Source organism: Mesoplodon densirostris, chromosome X (genome assembly GCF_025265405.1).
Source record: "Mesoplodon densirostris isolate mMesDen1 chromosome X, mMesDen1 primary haplotype, whole genome shotgun sequence".
NCBI classification, from domain to species: domain Eukaryota; kingdom Metazoa; phylum Chordata; class Mammalia; order Artiodactyla; family Ziphiidae; genus Mesoplodon; species Mesoplodon densirostris.
In genome coordinates this window covers 122,424,995-122,444,230 of record NC_082681.1, presented here as the reverse complement: position 1 = coordinate 122,444,230, position 19,236 = coordinate 122,424,995, and the positions used below count along the sequence as shown (strand labels likewise).

Sequence of the window (19,236 nt, the reverse complement as noted above, 5' to 3'; positions counted from 1 at the left end):
GAAAACTACTAGAGCTAATCAATGAATTTGGTAAAGTTGCAGGTTACAAAATTAAGGTACAGAAATCTCTTGCATTCCTATATGCTAATGATGAAAAGTCTGAAACAGAAATTAATGAAGCACTCCCATTTACCATTGCAACAAAAAGAGTAAAATACCTAGGAACAAACCTACCTAGGCAGACAAAAGACCTATATGCAGAAAACTATATAAGACACTGATGAAAGAAATTAAAGATGGTACTAACAGATGGAGAGATATACCATGTTCTTGGATTTGAAGAATCAATATCATGAAAAAGACTATACTACCCAAAGCAATCTACAGATTAAGTGCAATCCCTATCAAATTACCAATGGCATTTTTTAAAGAACTAGAACAAAAAATCTTAAAATTTGTATGGAGACACAAAAGACCCTGAATAGCCAAAGCAGTCTTAAGGGAAAAAATGCTGAGGTGGAGGAATCAGACTCCCAGACTTCAGACTATACTACAAAGCTACAGTAATGAAGACAATATGGTACTGGCACAAAGGCAGAAATATAGATCAATGGAACAAGATAGAAAGCCCAGAGATAAACCCACGCACCTATGGTCAACTAATCTATGACAAAGGAGGCAAGGATATACAGTGGAGAAAAGACAGTCTCTTCAATAAATGGTGCTGGGAAAACTGGACAGCTACATGTAAAAGAATGAAATTAGAACACTCCCTGACACCATACACAAAAATAAACTCAAAATAGATTCGAGACCTAAATGTAAGACCAGACACTATAAAACTCTTAAAGGAAAACATAGGAAGAACACTCTTTGACATAAAGCACAGCAAGATCTTTTTTGATCCACCTCCTAGAGTAATGGAAATAAAAACAAAAATAAACTAGTGGGGCCTAATGAAACTTAAAAGCTTTTGCACAGCAAAGGAAACCATAAACAAGACGAAAAGACAACCCTCAGAATGGAAGAAAATATTTGCAAACGAATCAACGGACAAAGGATTAATCTCCAAAATATATAAACAGCTCATGCATCTCAATATTCAAAAAACAAACAACCCAATCCAAAAATGGGCAGAAGACCTATACAGACATTTCTCCAAAGAAGACATACAGATGGCCAAGAAGCACTTGAAAAGCTGCTCAACCACTATGGAGAACAGTATGGAGGTCCCTTAAAAAACTAAGAATAGAATTACCCTATGATCCAGCAATCCCATTACTGGGCATATACCCAGAGAAAACCATAATTCAAAAAGATACATGCACCCCAGTGTTCATTGCAGCACTATTTACAATAACCAGGTCATGGAAGCAACCTAAATACCCATTGACAGATGAATGGATAAAGAAGGTGTGGTACATATATACAATGGAATATTACTCAGCCATAAAAAGGAACGAAACTGGGTCATTTGTTGAGACGTGGATGGATCTAGAGACTGTCATACAGAGTGAAGTCAGAAAAAGAAAAACAAATATCATATATTAACGCATATATGTGGAACCTAGGAAAATGGTACAGATGAACCAGTGTTTGCAGGGCAGAAATTGAGACACAGATGTAGAGAACAAACGTATCGACACCAAGGGGGTAAAGCGGCAGGGGGGTGGGGGTGTGATGAATTGGGTGATTGGGATTGACACGTATACACTGATGTGTATAAAATTGATGACTCGTGAGAACCTGCTGTATAAAAAAATAAATAGAATAAAATTCAAGGGCTTCCCTGGTGGCACAGTGGTTGAGAGTCCGCCTGCCAATGCAGGGGACATGAGTTCGTGCCCCAGTCCGGGAAGATCCCACATGCCGCGGAGCGGCTAGGCCCGTGAGCCATGGCCGCTGAGCCTGCACGTCCGGAGCCTGTGCTCCGCAATGGGAGAGGCCACAACAGTGAGAGGTCCGCGTACCGCAAATAAATAAATAAATAAATAAATAAAATTCAAAAAAGAAATAAAATAAATTAAAAAAAGAAATATAAGCCCTAGAGGTATTTTTCTGTTTGTTACTCTTCACAAAATTTAGTTTTCATTCTCTTTCTAATTTTTTTTTTCAGTTTTAGAAATTTATTCTGGGAAATGTTAAATGCCTTGATATAGCTTATTCCCTCATGAAGGTAGTAGTACGATTCAGGAACCTCTGTCTTTCTGCATTCCAAAGTAATATAATTCCTATTTTGAGGCAAAATTAAGGGTGAGACATGGAATTATCATTAGTGTTTACTTATATATTTTATTACATCCTTAGCTTGTTATTTAAAATGTGAGCTCTTAACTAACTCATTGCTTAAACAAGTAAGCAGTTTACACCTATCTTGTTAACTACAGCTGGTGACATTCTCTTGCAGACATTGTGGGGGCAATGGTGTGCTTTTGTGAATAAGTTGAATTTAAAACGCAGTTCTTTGGAGTTATTTTTCATATATTTGTTCTTTGTCTACACCTGTATTACATGTAGCTTCTCAGGGTGGTGGCATGAATTTATTTAAAAGCAAAACCAAAAACTCATAAAAGTTCTGTAAGCTAAGAAACTGAACATTGAAGATCATTGGCAAAGTCCAGGGGGATAGATTGAACAATACATGCTACCTGTTCTACTTTCTGAACCAGAATAGGGAAAACTGTCCAAAGGGAATAGGAAAAGACTTGGACCGATGCCCACTCGCGGCCCAGCCTCAGACCAGCCAACCCAACTGGAAAGATGTTTGCTAAGGATCCAGGTTTTGAAATTGGGCTCTGGTGCATCAATCTGCCTTTGAAATTGAGGTTGCTAAAAAACCCAACTACCTGTTTTGCTGCCAGACACCAAGCGTGGTGGATCTCTTCTTATCTTAGTGAGGATGAGTTAAAAATGGGAGTCAGGATGCGGCTTATGAAAAGACATGGCTACCCATTTCTTTCACTGCTCTGAAGATTTAAGAGCAACACATAGTTCTAAAAGAATTTTTTTTGTAACAAACAGATGAAGTTGTCTCCTGAAGGAAAGCCAGGAGGATATGACCTCTATAGTGATAACAAGCTGAAACAAGGCAAAAATTGCAGAAGTCGGCTGAGATAAGGAAAGAAGATGAAGAAACCTAAAATGAAAGAAGTAAAAGAACATTTATTGAACACCTACTATGCGCCTGCCATTCTAGGCATTTGTGATGCAGTAGTAAACAAAACATATAAAGCAATTGTGAAAAGTTCAACCTAAAAGTTACAAGATTTCTAGTGGAAAGTATTTAAAAAATGGGAGTAGAAACAACATTTAAGGTTGCTAGAAGAAAACCCCTAGATATATTCTGATAATTTAAAATTTCCATTCCAAGGAAAAGGAAAAGCCCTAACAGCATAACAGCATCGAGGCAGAAAAAAAGAAGTTATCTACATCCGAACAAAAACCAAATTGACCTCGGAGTTCTTTTCTACAACACAAATACCAGAAGACCATCAGGGCATCGCTAGCCCATTTGGAGCCTTATGTGGATTAGAAAATGGCAATTCTTTTAAGATCTTTCATTTTCTTTTCTTTTTCTTTTTTGTTTGGCCAAGCCACGTGGCTTGTGGGATCTTAGTTCCCTGACCAGGGACTGAACCTGGGCCCTCAGCAGTGAAAGCACGGAGTCCTAACTATTGGACTGCCAGGGAATTCCCTTCATTTTCTTCTTCTTGGAAAAGTATCTTAGTGTGCGGATTTTGTTACAACAAGACACTTTACTCCTAACTACTGGAAAGTTGCTTTAATAAACATACAAACCTGAGACATCTATGATGTGAATGGCACTTTCCAGGGCTTTGCAGGACACACAGCCTTACAGTGACCCTGAGGATGGTGGAGAACATAAGGGTGTCTTCCTGAGAATTTTGTGCCTTTCAAGTTGCCATTCACGTGTGAGAACTTTCAGATATATGTAAAGACCTGGAAAATAGGATACTTACTCAGAAAGCCGTCCAAAGATAAATAGTGGCTGAGCAAAAACTTAATGCAAATTGAACACTCAAATATGTGAAAAACCACCATAGGAAATATGTAAAGAAATAGAGACTATACACCTGTAACTAACACAGCAGTGTAAATCAACTATATTTCAATAAAAAATTTTTTTCAAATGATCCAGACTCAGAGATACAGAGAACAGGCATGTGGTTACCAAGGGGGAGAGGGGTAGGGAAAGGAAGGATTAGGAATTTGGGATTAACATATGCAAACTATTATATATAGGGTGGATAAACAACAAGGTCCTACCGTATAGTACAGGGAACTATATTCAATATCCTGTGATAAACCATAATGGAAAAGAATATGAAAAAGCATATATATGTAAAACTGAATCACTTTGCTGTACAGCAGAAATTGATCCAACACTGTAAGTCGACTATACTTCAATAAAAATTTAAAAAATAATAAAAATAAAAATGAACATGATCCAACTATATGCTGTCTATGAAAGACTCACTTTAGATCCAAAGAGACAAAAAGGTTGAAGTGGGAGAATGGAAAGAGATATTCCACAGAAATAGTAACCAAAAGAGAACAAGTGATTATATTATATATTATCAGACAAAATAGACTTTAATTTTTTTTTAAAAGGTTACAAGAGACAAGGACATTATACATTAACAAAAAGGTCAAATATAGGTGACTTCCCTGGCAGTGCAGTGGTTAAGACTCCACACTTCCATTGCAGGGGGCACAGGTTCCATCCCTAGCCAGGGAAATAAGATCCAACATGCTGCAAAATGTGGCCCAAAAAAATGAGGTCAAATATAGCAAGAGGATAACAAAAAAAAAAAAAAAAAAGAAAGAGAGACTAAATATAATAGCTCATGTCTGTATAATTACAAATTAAATATAGCAGCCAAAACCTATTCTCAATAATAAATTCATTTAACAAAATGATATAAGAAGTATCAGGGTCAGTAACCCCAGAGTAATTTAAAACAGTTTAAGGTCACAGTAATTTAAACTGGTTCTGGCATAAGAATCAACAGATCAATAGTATAGACTAGATTAAAAAGCTCTGAAAGAAAATCTAGAGTATATATATATAAGGATGCTAAGATGCAACAGAACTAAAAATCCATGGTAAAAGGTATTGGGAAAATTGGTTCAGTTTTTAGAAATTTAAATTTAGATTCCCTCACCATATAGCATATTAAAATAAATTACAAGTGAATAAAGACTTAAGGAACAAGATTAAATCATTGAGATATCGAGACAGATAAATGTGGATGAATATTAATCATATACAAGCTAAGTAAGGAGTTTGAGCACAAAAGTTGTGCACCTAATAACAAAGGCATGTATCAATAAATTTGACTATATAATAATAAACTATGTTCAGCAACAATAACAACAACACCCAAATAATTCCATGTCCACAACAATCTGGGGAAAATATTTGTAACAAAATTTGTCAACAAGTTCACATTCATGAATCAGTAAGAAAAACATTAAGCTTAGTACACCTTAATTCACTTACCAGTTCATAGAAGCAAACCTTTGATCTCATTGGTGTCTAAAGATTTTTTTAATGATTGTATTTAGTGTTGGCTATGGTTGTAGCGTGGGTTCTCATGCTGCTGAAGGGAACTGTAAAGTGATATATTTTTGGATATCAGTTTGGCAGTATTAGGAGCCTTTACCGTTCATACCCTTTAACCCAGTTATATCAGTTACAGAATTTACTTTATGGAAATGAAGATGCAGATGTTGAAGTATGTTCATTGATAGACTGGTTAAATAACTATCCATTAAAAATGGTGGTTTTAAAAATTATTTAATGACAGGTCAAATGTTCCTTATACAATATCAAGTGAAATAAAAGCAACACACAACACAATATATGTGTTCTCAAATTCTTCCGATTTGAGAAAAATTTACTGGAAGAAAATATACCAAAATGTTATTAGGAAGGGTTATATATTTTTTTATTTCTTTTTATGCTCCTTTTATACTCTTATACCCCTTTATGTTCTTTTATATGAGTTTGTATTATTTTTATAAGTAGTTTGAATAAAAGTAAAATGTTAAATTTTTTCCAGCGTCTTCTGCCCTCGATTGCATGTGTTTTCCACCAAACATTGGATTTTATGTAGAAAACTTCCGTCTGTTTGGCTTTGTTGTATAAGTAAATGTATAAACCATATTGAGTGTGTATGTGTCTGTGTGTGAGTGTTGAGGAGAAAGAGGATTTTCATGGTATCGGTGAAAGGATAAATAAAAGAATAAACATTTCATCTTATTTGACCCCCCTTCGGGCAACTGTTTTATACTGTAAATTCTATTTATGAGATGCCAGGAGAAAAAAATGTGATGAATTTCTTTCTTCAAGATGGTAGTCATAAATTTAAATAGGTAGTCATATCAGTGGACAGTTTTGACCTAAGCAAGACCTTTTATAAAATCAGGCAAAGTTTTAACACTTAGTATGCCATTTAAAAAATGTGCAATATAGGATGAAATGGTACCTGGAACAACACTCAGTTGAAATGTGGGCAGTCCTCCTCTCTTCCTGGATGCAATCCTGTTGCCCCTTTCTTTGTTCTGTGAGCAGTTTCTTGATAGGGCTTTGTACTTTCTCTTAGGCCACAGGTAGGTTGCTAGCTAGAGCCATTTGAAAAGGAGCAGGGTAAGAAAACAGTGTCAGTGTATTAGGAGAGAGTAGCATACCTAGCAGAGTTACCTGGTACTACCTATACTAATATTCTAGATGATCATCCTCCACATCACTTTGACTTTGCAGTTATTCCTTCTCAATAATGAAACAGTTACAATATCAGAAAGTACCTGGGTGGCTGAGTTTAAGTCAGAAGGTCTGCTGATGTACAAATAAATTGTATCCCCAAAGCTCTCTGTACTCTACAATTCTATTCCTCCCTTAAAAACAAAAACATAATGACCTTAATAAGAATCTTTTTCCTCAATAGCCTATATAGCACTTTCAGATAATTTTTCCCCTGTAACACAAATATGAAAGCTGGTATTTTCTTCTTTTTTCAACGGGCAGGTGAGAAACAGGGTTTGATTTACAGATATAGTTACGACTCAGTTTGTCTTTCAGCATAATGACTGAAATGGTAGCTTTTTTAAAGTTTCTTTTTTTCCCCCCTACTTATTTGATTCTCTTTGCTTTTGTAAGGAATCTAGGAGAAGAGCATATATTTTTAATAAGTTAATGATTTTGTACCCTGTTGGTTATTGCCTCGTATTGTGTCTGTTTTTCAAGTCTTTGTTTTGATGCAGGGACAAAGTTTCATAAAAGATTTGCTCTTACAGATCTGAAAGTATACCCACTTAGAGTAAAAAAGAACAGGCCTGAATCATTCAGAAGACCTTTTTATATGACATGTTGGCTTTGAAGAATCTATATATTATTTTACCAAAAGCTTTTTTTTTTTTTGCGGTATGCGGGCCTCTCACTGTTGTGGCCTCCCCCGTTGCGGAGCACAGGCTCCGGACGCGCAGGCTCCGGACGCGCAGGCTTAGCGGCCATGGCTCACGGGCCCAGCCGCTCCGCGGCATATGGGATCCTCCCAGACCGGGGCACGAACCCGTATCCCCTGCATCGGCAGGCGGACTCTCAACCACTTGCGCCACCAGGGAGGCCCTACCAAAAGCTTTTTTATTCCTTTCATAGACTAGAATATCTTACATGAATTATTTAGCCTAGTTATACTTAATCTTTAGCGTTTTCAGTTCCTTCCCAGCCTTTATTTTCTTGTCTTCCAGCCACAAAAGACCAAAAAAAAGGATTTGTGATGTTTTCAGTTTAAAATAGGGTTCTTCTCACCAACTACTTCTGCTAGTTCAGGAGAGCTAAATAAAGGCAGGGGAAAGTTGGTGATTGGTATTTGGTGGCAAATGTTTATCCCACTTTGGATATGAAATGGCTATCAATGGGGAAGAGCTGGTGAACAACTAGATAGGTTTGTTAGGAAGAGGTAAGTGAAGGGAGGAGACTTGGAAGAGGTATTCTGCTACCAGCAACTACCAAGTATTATAGAAGCCTTTTCTCTGGTCTTAGAAACCCAATTAAATGTGTCCCTGGGTTTCAGAGGGCAGTATAGATGCCAGTCTATTGTCAGCCATCCTGGCACTTTTGCGTAGTCTCAAGACATTGACACTGCTGGTTCATCCATATTTTATTGCCAAATCTGCTCTTCGTCCCCCAGCCCCTCCCCCTTCTCCTTTTCCTTCCCTGACAATGCCTGCAGGGTAGTAAGAAAGAGAATTTTGGAACTGAGAAATGAGGGACTGGGGAGGAGGAGGACTTATTTTTTATTCTCTGGGTTCTTGCTACTCTGTTTCAGAATGTACCCCCAGACAGTTGGGATTCCCTGTTTGAAAAACACTGGAGAATGACTTTTCTTCTGCCTCTTTTCCTTTGCAGGAAACGCATGAAATTGTGGCAATCAAGAAATTCAAGGACAGTGAAGGTATATATATATATACTTTTTCTTTTTATATTTAGTTTTTGTGAATAGAATATGGAAGAGATGAAATCTAGCTGATTAGACTGTGTTCCTCAGATTTTACAGTCTCAATCTCAGTAAATATATCTTAATTATCATCATGCTTTGCTTTGAAACATTTAGTTCCTCCCGTGTGAATCTTTTCAAATCTCATGATACCAGAAAATTCATCTTGTGTTTTAAGGGACAGTCAACACTGGAAATCTTGCTTCAAATGCTGGATAGAAGACATGCTATTTACACTGTTTCTAAATACTAACAGTTTAAAATGATAAAACTTACTTGAAGTAAATACTTCCTGGGTTCACACAAGTAGCAAGTGCTATGTTAAAGGCTTCAATATTGGTTACTGCGATCTCTGCTTCCTAGTTAGCTAGAAAGATAAAGATAAGTGGTATGTAAACAGTACAGAGGGAATGGTTTTATATTTAGGATAACTCATTGGGAAAATAAAAGCTTTTCAAGAAGAAATACCATACTTGGAGGCTTTGGTCACACATCCAGACCATTTCAAATGGAGTATTAAAACTACCCTATCCTGGGCAAGAAAGTTTAAAATAAAGGATTAACAACAACAAAAAATAATGCACCAAAAAAAAAGTAATGTACAAAAGAAAAAATAAATAAAGCATTTCATTAGGCCATTAGGTTTTAAATCCAGACTCTTGGCCATCCAAATACAGCCAAGTAGAAAAACTGACCACAAAGACACACATGGATGGCCTTTAAGAAGCTCTAGGCAGCATTTTTTCAATTTTTTTTTTTGACAGAGATCCCACAGCAGAAGTATTTTTTACCTCCTACACAGTATCCTCATACATAATGTCATATATATAACTGAAGCAAAAGTTCCACAAAATTACTTATTTTACTAATGTGAGGTTCTCCATTTTCTGTTTTTTCTTGCTCATATAAATTCATATAAGCGCCTATTTGGGCATGAAATACTTTGATGTCACCACTAATGAGTCACAACCTGCCATTTGAAAACAAGTGCTGCAGGAGTAAGAGGCCCCACCATAGCATCAACCTTCATATTTAATTGGAAGTGTGACAATAGGCATTCATAGCCTACCGTCATCAGCACACAGTGACTGTGATGTAAGACACCAGCCTCTGTATTTGTGAAGTTTCATCACGCCTACCTTAGAGACTTAGCAAACATTAAATAACAAAAGGGCCTCGCTAACAACTCCTGGGGTAGATGCAGTAGTATTTGATGTAACCCAGCTCTGATGTGCTGGTTATGTGGAGCACAAGCACATCAGCCAGGAATTTTAGCATTGGCTTGGCAGCCTTAAGGGGAAGGCAACAAAAAAATACTTTAGCTTGTTCTTTAAAAACAACCAAAAAAGCCCTGCTTCCAATCATGCACCCATAGTCTAGTGGGAGGCAATAGCCCCAGGCCAACCCCCTAGGAGACCATTGGAAATAAGCTCTTTGAGCAGTGGCTTTGGGCTAACCGCAGGTGGCCAGGAGACAAATGGTGATCTACTAAAAAGAGTGGTTGCAACAGTAGATCAAAGCATGACCTTTGCCTGTATATAAAGACTTCTGGCTGTGCATTCATCTTGTAAGGCACATTGTCAACCATCAGCTACCACCAAAAATAATAATTGTCATCAAATTTTTGAAAAGCAGTGCAATCTAGGCCATGTATGTCATTGCTGTTTTTTTTTTTTTGTGTGTGTGTGTGTGTGTGTGGTACGCAGGCCTCTCACTGTTGTGGCCTCTCCCGTTGCGGAGCACAGGCTCCGGACGCACAGCCTCAGCAGCCATGGCTCACGGGCCCAGCTGCTCCGTGGCACGTGGGATCCTCCCGGACCAGGGCACGAACCCGTGTCCCCTGCATCGGCAGGCGGACTCTCAACCACTGCGCCACCAGGGAAGCCCGTCATTGCTGTTTTTAAGAAAACTAAATACCCAATTCTTCATAACCTCTATCCTATGAATACCAATTCTTAGCTTCAATTAAACAATATAGTAGTCCCTGAATTACAGTACCTTCAGATTGGCAATCAGTAGTGTATCTGTTAAAATTCATTGAGCACTGGGGACTTCCCTGGCTGTCCAGCAATTAAGACTCCACACTTCCACTGCAGGGGGCTCAGGTTCGATCCCTGATCAGGGGAACTAAGATCCCACATGCTGTGTGGCACGGCCAAAAAAAAAAAAAAAAAAAAGAAAAGAAAAGAAAAGAAAAAGAGATTCATTGAGCACTGAGCCAGGTGCTATAAGAACAGTGAAGGTAAATCAGGTCCAGATACTTTCAAGAAGCTTCTGACCTATTAACAGAATTAAGACCTGTAAATAAAAGCAGTAAAACGGAGTAGAAAGCAGTCAGTGGCTGAATGACTTTGTATAATTTTGAGGTGAAAGAGTTTGTTTCTAGCTGTGGCATCCCAGGGGTGTATGGATAGTCTAAACATTATAGGAAACATTTGATCAGTTTTTATTTCACTGAGCTGACAGAACACGAATCCACTCTGCCCTCATCTCTGCTGGGCCATTATCAGTTGCCATACCTCACAGGCATGCAGCCACATCACCCACCCACTTTGCAGATGGACAGCTTTGTAAGCGCGCCTATACATACTTCTAGAGGGACACTTCCTAAATATTTCAGCAATAGAATCTAAAAACATATCCAATTATTCATAACTTTTTAGTTCTAAGCCTATTCTAGGCACACTTTCCTATTGTTTCCAGTTCTCCCTGGGAGATCTCACACAATCTTTTCTGTCTTTACCCTTTTCCTCTCAGATTAGTATCATGCTTAGTGGAAAGTAAGGGAAAATGTGTGGTAAACACCCTTTTGGAGTGTGAAGTGTACATAGATAGTCTAGTATAGGTGAGGATGTCCATTCAACCCCTATGTAAACCACTTAGTTCCGTATCAGTTTATCATCTTAAATTTTAGTCAGGCTAATTATAATAAAAAATACAGTTTCATGATAATATCGCCCTTATTGTCATATAGCTCTCATGAATTTCTTTTATTAGTTACTCCGAATATATTCTTTTGATATTTTGGTAGTGACTTTTCCAAATCCAATGTTTAAACATCTTCGTGAAGGTAATGAAATAATCCTGTGAAAGCATTGTTAAACTGAAATAGGATCTGAAATTGGTCTGACCCACGTTCAAGCTAATCAAGTATTCTTATGCTGATTATATCAAGGAATATTTTATGAGTATATATTACCTCCTGTTAGCTTTCAAAGATTATGATAATGTCCTGTTTTCTTGTTAAATTCATATGTATGCACAAATTTGCATGAAACATTTTTTAAACAACATTTTAAGGTACACCACTCTTCAGTTCAAGAAGTCCTTATTATCCCAGGACAGTTGATTACTATTTAAAATGGAAACCAGGGGCTTCCCTGGTGGCGCAGTGGTTGAGAGTCCCCCTGCTGATGCAGGGGACACGGGTTCGTGCCCCGGTCCAGGAAGATCCCACATGCCGTGGAGCGGCTGGGCCCGTGAGCCATGGCCGCTGAGCCTGCGCATCCGGAGCCTGTGCTCCGCAACTGGAGAGACCACAACAGTGAGAGGCCCGCGTACCGCAAAATAAATAAATAAATAAAAATAAAATAAAATGGAAACCAAAATTTCATAGTAAATAAAAAGTTAGATCGGGAGTTTAAGTTGAAAAAATGAAACTAAAATTATAAAAAGTTTATCTTATAGTTAACACAATTTAGATTATAATAGCAACTATGTACTGTTTCTTAGAAAAAAGAATAAATTGTTATCTTTTGGCAGGGTGGGGCAATTTTTACAGTAAAATTGTAGGCTAGGTCGTGAATGACTTTCACAATAAAAAGAAGGTCATTAAAAATATACAAAAGGCTTTTTCACTCTTCTCTTGGTTTTTGTATGTTCCTGTTTTTTTTGTCTTCATCCTTGTTCATTTTTTATTCTCCAGTTGTTAGCTGATATAACACCATCAGATCATTTATCAGTGTCTGTGCCTATGATTTTCCCTGAAAGACTTTGACACACTGGTGGGAATCAACACCTGTTAAAAGGAAGGAATGTTTGAGTGATGACACTTTTATTTGAGATCACTTCATTTGTTAATATTTTCTTGTTTTGATGACTTTTGCTTCTTTATACATCATCACAAATGTGGAGTCTCAGATAACGAATTCTGAATGATATCCTGAATGATAGTATTATAAATTTGTCTATTAATGTAAATTCCCACAGAGAAGCATTAACTAGTAAATACCTAACTGACCAGAAGTCTCCATAGAATTAATTCTACTCAGTACATATTTGGATTTTTCTGAGAAGAGAAAAATGACCACAGACCAAAAAGATACTAGAGATTATTTAGTTAAAAGGTACTTTTCAGACTATGTATAATAATAAATTTAGCCTAATCCTCCTACCTTTCCTATAATTCCAATCTTGTACAATGAGATTTGATGTTCAGATGATAATCTTCTGTCACTATTGGATCATCATTTTCATGTACACGCATGTGCCAGTGTCTACCGTCCTCAATTTTTTAATAATCCAAGAGCACCGATATAGATTAGATAGCTTTGGACCAGCAAGAATAAAAACACTGTTTAACCTTTAATTGAAGAAGTCCTGTGGTCTAAAATTTATATTTGACAAACATTTGGATCTTCTGATGTGATAACACCTTCTGTTTATATGAACTTTTCAGTCCTTCCTGAATGTATAGGTGATGGGGTGAGGAGGGATCCTCCCCACTTGTCACTGGGCCTCCGTACATGGCAAGGAGGCTGACTCTCAGGGAGCTGTGTTGTAATCCATGGTTAACATGGAATTTAGGTTGTGTCTTTGCTTTTATATCAAATAAAATTGCTTGCATTTCATATCCTGCTGCTGCTTATGTTTCTATAGATAAATATTTTACCTTGGAATGGACATCTTTGTTCTTAATCATGAGAAAATGTTTAATTGATCATCTGTTCTTTGCTCCAGTTTATTTCATCCTTATTTTTACCCAGACACTAGAAAGCTCTATCTTGATCTCGGGATCAGGGGAACTCTGGTCTCTTATTTTGTATATTTGTAGAAAACAAGGGTTCATAATCTTTAAATTCAAGAACCGGATTTCTCTGTAAGAGAGGCTTTGAGACAAACTTTCCAAACCTTGGTTAAATAGAGAAATCAATTAACTAAGCTTGAGCATTCTGGCTAGTCATGATTTCACCACACTTCTTTTTAATGACCAAAATGGATCTCTTTCAAACTTCAGGGATTCTCCTAAGATTTGGTGAACATTTTGCACCTTTCATGGTTGAATACATTTCCATTGTGCTTTACCTGGCCTTCATCTCTGAAGATTTAAGTTTTCTCATCATTTTTGGTATATATGACAGCAGCACCACCATTCAAAACCCCCTGGCCATGTTACTTGCCCTCCTGTTGATGTTCCTTCTTCAGTCAGGGCAACCAGACTCAAAAATGGCACCTTTATGATTTTGTGCAAGGATGGCTTGACTTTTCCCCACATTGTACCTGTTTAAAGGTCCATTATGGGAGGCCTCTTTGGCTATACAAAAATGTCAGGTCTGTGATTTCATAAAGTAGGTTATAGTTATTTCTGGATTTCTTTTCTAAGCCCACAGTTCTTTAAAAATAGTTTTACAGAAGAGTTTCTGCTCATCTGTAGATTTTTTTCTTTTCGTCACTTTCTTATCTTTGCATTTCTTTTGCTCCTGTGATCTTTATTCTTAAAACTTGTTTTCTTTTACTTTGAATCTCCCTTCTTGCTTTTTAGGTGTATTAGCTTGCAGCCTTACTGGCAAGCTTAGAAATAGGTTAGTTTTTTTTTTTTTTAACTTAATGTTCTTTTTCTACCATACCATTTAGTCATCACTCAATAGAATTTATATAACTTTGTCATAATTGCTGCCTGTACTAAGCTAAACACCCTCCATGGTAATTGATGACCAGGTCCATCAGCATGTACATAAGCAGGAATCACATGGTGGAACCTTCAGCATCATCTAGTAGAACCCTAACTCTAGTTTACAGCTGAGGAGCCACAGCTAGTGTGTGATTAACTGAGACTAAGACACAGACCCCAGGATCTTCATTGAGTTTTTCTTCCGCCCACACCATGCTGCTTTGCCACATAGTTAAGCAGAAGCAGAGTCTAGACTTGGGTGTTCCGACTCACTCTCCAAAGCTCACTCACTGCCTTACACCAAGGCGCCTCCATCCCTGTGTTCTACTCGGTGTGACATTCCCTTCACTTACCCTGAGAAAGTTATTCTTTCTAGACTTGGTTTCTTTATTTGTGAACTGGAGGAGCCTAGCCTAAATAAAAAGCCATGAGATTATTTCAACTGAAAGACAGGGGTGTTTGTGCCCCCTTTAGTGGGCTGTGCTTCCACCTTTAAAAAACTGGCTCACTCAGCAGCTTTGCTACTTTCTGAACCTCTGAGGAGAGAAGCATTTGTAAGTGGAATGTTCATTCCTTTTCCCGATCATCTGATCATTTAGTGCCACAATTTTCATTATAAAGTACAGGGGGTAGGCCAGGAACTTTAAAAGTACTCAGAGGAACAAAATGATAGGATTTCCAAATAATGAAGAGTGTACATTTTGCTTGCACTTAGGGAATTAATAACTCCACTTTCTACCTGTTCCCATTCATTGCAATCTTAGTGCCAAAGTGCTTACCTCAACTTTTAATAACTATGACTGACACAAATTAGAGGAGCCTTCATTTCCTAAACAAGATGAGCTGCTCACATGAGGTGGTTTTGGCTCTGCATGCTAAGTGATTTTGTGAGCTTTTTGAAGACTCGTTTCCCTTTTCTCTCTAGCCATTGTTTAGCAAAGTCAGTATAGATTCAAATGATATAAATATATATAACAAAGTACCAAAATTCAATGAGGTTTAGGCTCATAATCAATGAGATTTTAATGAAGAGAAATCATGGATTATTAGATTTGGAAAAGGCCATGGGACTTTTTACGGTACATGTGTGGATGCAGAGGAGTGCCCATTTAATCATTTTATGAACGAAAAGTTAAATGGCTTGCCCAAAGTCACAAGTTACAGTGTTTGCTGGTTAAAAGGGTCCAAAATCTAGGTCTCCCAGATCCTACTCCAACGTTCCTTCTACGATAGCCATTCTGCTTTGGCCATTCGGCTTTATCTGTTAGCAAGGTGAAACTGCCACAAGTTGCTAATGATACAAAGCTCTCTTTTTTCAGTGCCAAGAAGTCGCCAAGCTTTTGATTAGAAAAGGTATTCCAACTTTATTTACCTTTGACTTTGTTGCACCATTTATTTGTAACCAGCTCCAGCATAGCTTAGGGATGTTCTAATGACCAAATATATATGTGTTCTTGACTCGGTGCAATCGGTTTTCTGGAGCCTCCATTTTTTATAATCACATATTGTAGAAGACTACCGGGGCAGAGGTGAATAGGGGAAAATAAATTCAGTTTGTCTTAACTGTCTGAAAAGCTGCCCTTTCAAAGTTCTGGAGAGAGAAGATTGAAAGCAGTGTCCTCAAAACTGAGAGGGCAAAGTGCCTATTGTTTGCTATCACATTGCTGCTTCCCATGTTTTAAGGGAATAAGAGCTAGCCACATATGGGCAAGGATTTCCTCATGGCACCAGTGAAGGCATTCGTGTAGGAAGTATTTATTGATCCCCTCTGTGCCGGGTCCGGTCCTAGGTGGTTGGGTGTGCGTTGATGAACAGCAAGCAACCTGTCCTCCTAGAGCTCTCGGATTAGCATGGGGATGGAGGCTTGCTTTGGTTTAGTGATCAAGTGACATTTAAACTGCAGCCTGAAGGAGCCAGCCCTGTAAAGAGTCTGGTAGTATAATGAGAGTTCTCGGCAGAGGGAACAAGCTCAAAGGCCCTAAGGTTGAAAAATAAAGTTTGGGGCTATTTTGGGAACCAAAAGACTAACATGAGGGAGGGAGAGAAGGGCATGAGATGGGGATGGAAATGCAGACAAGGATCAGGTCATGAGTAGCATAGTTGTCTCTTGCTGAATTACTTCCTTATTAGAAGTAATTTTATTTGCTTCATATTGAGATCTGTGTGGCAGATCTTAGAGACAGGTGGATTTTAGTTTGATTACCCTAACCTTGGGAGTAACTCAGATGGGACAGCAGAGAAGCAGGTTAACCTTCTTCATAAGACTGAAGACTTTTAGCTTCCCCAGGCTTTAGCAGTTCTGACAGTTACAAAATACTACTTCTCTGGTCCAGCCCCAATTTGCAGAACAGCTGGACATTTATCCCCCCCACAAGCCTCTCAGCCACTTTGGGAAGTCCCCTAATGATGTCACACACATTGCCCCTACTGCCAGGTGGCCCCCCTGTTTCATGCTCTGACATGGGCACTGTGAGTACCCAGTTCCCAGTTGACCTCCCTGATGTGGGCTGGGCTGGTTTACTGCCTATGCTACTGTCAGCCTTTGCTACAGCTGCTTCCTGCCTTCTGATAGGCAGTATCTCTATCCTTTCCTAATCTGTGCTCCAGCATTCTCCAACAGTTTTCTTGAAGTAGGGAGAATATTTCCCTTGTCTAACCATTTCACAAAGGAGTGTTGACTTTGTTTTCTGTTTGTTACAGATATTCTGGGGCTACTGCAAAGCCCATGGTTTTGTTATAGTCTCTTTTCTTTAAACTCAGTTTGAATGGGGGTTAGGGGAATTCCCTGGTGGTCCAGTAGTTAGGACTTGGCGCTTTCACTGCTGGGTCCGGGTTCAATCCCTGGTCTGGGAACTAAGATCCCGCACTGCGAGGTGCGACCATAATCTGAGAAGTACTCCTGGTACTGCATTTAGGATCTCCCCTCCCGCTTTGGCCCCATTTAGGTTCTTTTCTCTTGTGTATCTTGCTTAGGAAACATTTCTTCCTTGAAGACATCTTCATCTTTCTCGTCCCTGTCCCCAAACTATTTTCTACCTTCCCAGACATGCCTGAACTTGAGGGTTACACAGCTTAGACTTTAAAGCTAGGATTCTGACCATTACCCAAAACCTTGGGGCCAAATGTATTCTAGAATTCATAACTTTTAGATTTTAGAATGGAAATATGGCATGTCACTTTAGCATCCTGTAATCAGGTGTTATTTCTACAGCACAACATATGAATATTCATACTAAGTAGGATAAACAAAGACTGTCAGTGGTCTCCTGTTAGTTCAGGATTTGCCTCTAAAGAGATTTGCCTTAAAGTTAGAAAAAGTATTCAATTTTTAGACTGATTTTTTTTTTTTTTTGGTTTTTGGAATGCAGATAAGGGATTATGAACCTATATCCTTCCTTGTATATACATATGTAAACATGACAGTTAGAATTTCCTGGCTAAATCTAAAGCTATTATAAAAACTCCTTTAACATGAAATATTGCCTTCCCTGCTCCCATGCCAGTTGATCCATTAGAGTTAATGTGACTTCTGTCCTTCCTCTGTGTCTGTGGGGGTTATCATGAGTGGAGTTGATGATACGGAAGGGTGTATTGGCTCAGCCTAAGTTCTCCATCCCAGTACAGCTACACTACCTGGGATGGACAGACGGACGTGCCAAAGGAGGACAGCAGGAACACGCAGCAGCCACTCTTCAAAGAGAAGATCAGACACCCTTAGAGTTCCCTGCAACTTGACTGTGACCTGCATTGTGCATGCCTGGCATATGACCTCTGCTTACAGAGGTGACTCACATGCAGCCTGGGGAATAAAATGCTGTCTTAAGCCAAAGCTTCAGGCCAAACTTTAAAACATCAACTGCTACAGATGTTGCATAAAGGCTCCTCTGCACACTGATGTGGCTAATTCCTTTTTACCCTTTTAAACTCCTTCTTCCTCAGTATGTAGTGTTAGAGTTAAAATGACAGTGGATTTATATGTCATATCTATAAGTCTGTTTTACATATGTACTTTGCAGTAAGGAGTATAAGAAAATACAAGCAGAAAATTAGGTTCATGCTGGTCAAGTAAGCCTTTTCTTCTTTAAGTTTCTTATTCTTGATCCTTTCAACAAGAAAATGTGATATTGAATATTCCATCCTTGGACTTCTTATGCAGAGGTACTCAAAGTGGAAAGTGAAATTGGTATGTTTTCAATGTTCTTAGAATTTTTTTAATAGTGGTTTGAAAGCTTTAATTTTACTCTATTCACCATTGTTTACATTCTAGAAAATGAAGAAGTCAAGGAAACGACTTTACGAGAGCTTAAAATGCTTCGTACTCTCAAGCAGGAAAACATTGTGGAGTTAAAGGAAGCCTTTCGTCGGAGGGGGAAATTGTACTTGGTGTTTGAGTATGTTGAAAAAGTAAGTCACTAACTGACGCAATAGAGATTTGCCTCATTCTTTTATTTAGGGCCGTTTCTGATACTATTAAGGAAAGTATTATTATCTAGTATGATTTGTCATTGTGCTCATAATCTGACTTTAAAAATGACAGTAGTACCCATAATCATTAGAAGTCCTGAAAATATATTGAAGGATTTTGTACAATTTAACTATAGAGAGATAATATTAAATGTAAACAATGTATTGGTTTGGCTTCTGAAGTCTTAGACTCTATCTTCAACAAGTAATTTTTAGACTTGGTTTATTTTAATTAAACCTAAGCAAGGCCTCTGAGGGAGAGGCGTGTAAATTGTCAGTGATGACAGGCATAGGATGGGTGTCTGAATCAGACCTTGAGTGGCTAATGAGCGGGCTAATGAAGCAGCCTTTTGTGAATTGCCAGTGCCGTGGCTTTATCTGAGGGAAGAAGATGTGCCAGGAGCCATAAGGTAAAGCTTG

At 38.2% G+C, this 19,236-nt stretch overlaps 1 protein-coding gene across 3 annotated transcripts in view; it reads left to right on the top strand.

The window, feature by feature from the left end:
- CDKL5 (cyclin dependent kinase like 5) overlaps positions 1-19,236 on the top strand; it is a 188,404-nt gene that overhangs the window by 108,685 nt on the left and 60,483 nt on the right. For all 3 annotated transcript variants that reach the window (XM_060087079.1, XM_060087080.1, XM_060087078.1), the window contains 2 exons: positions 8,375-8,420; positions 18,620-18,756. In XM_060087079.1, the coding sequence (XP_059943062.1) occupies positions 8,375-8,420; positions 18,620-18,756 (183 nt within the window). The remainder of the gene's footprint in view (positions 1-8,374; positions 8,421-18,619; positions 18,757-19,236) is intronic.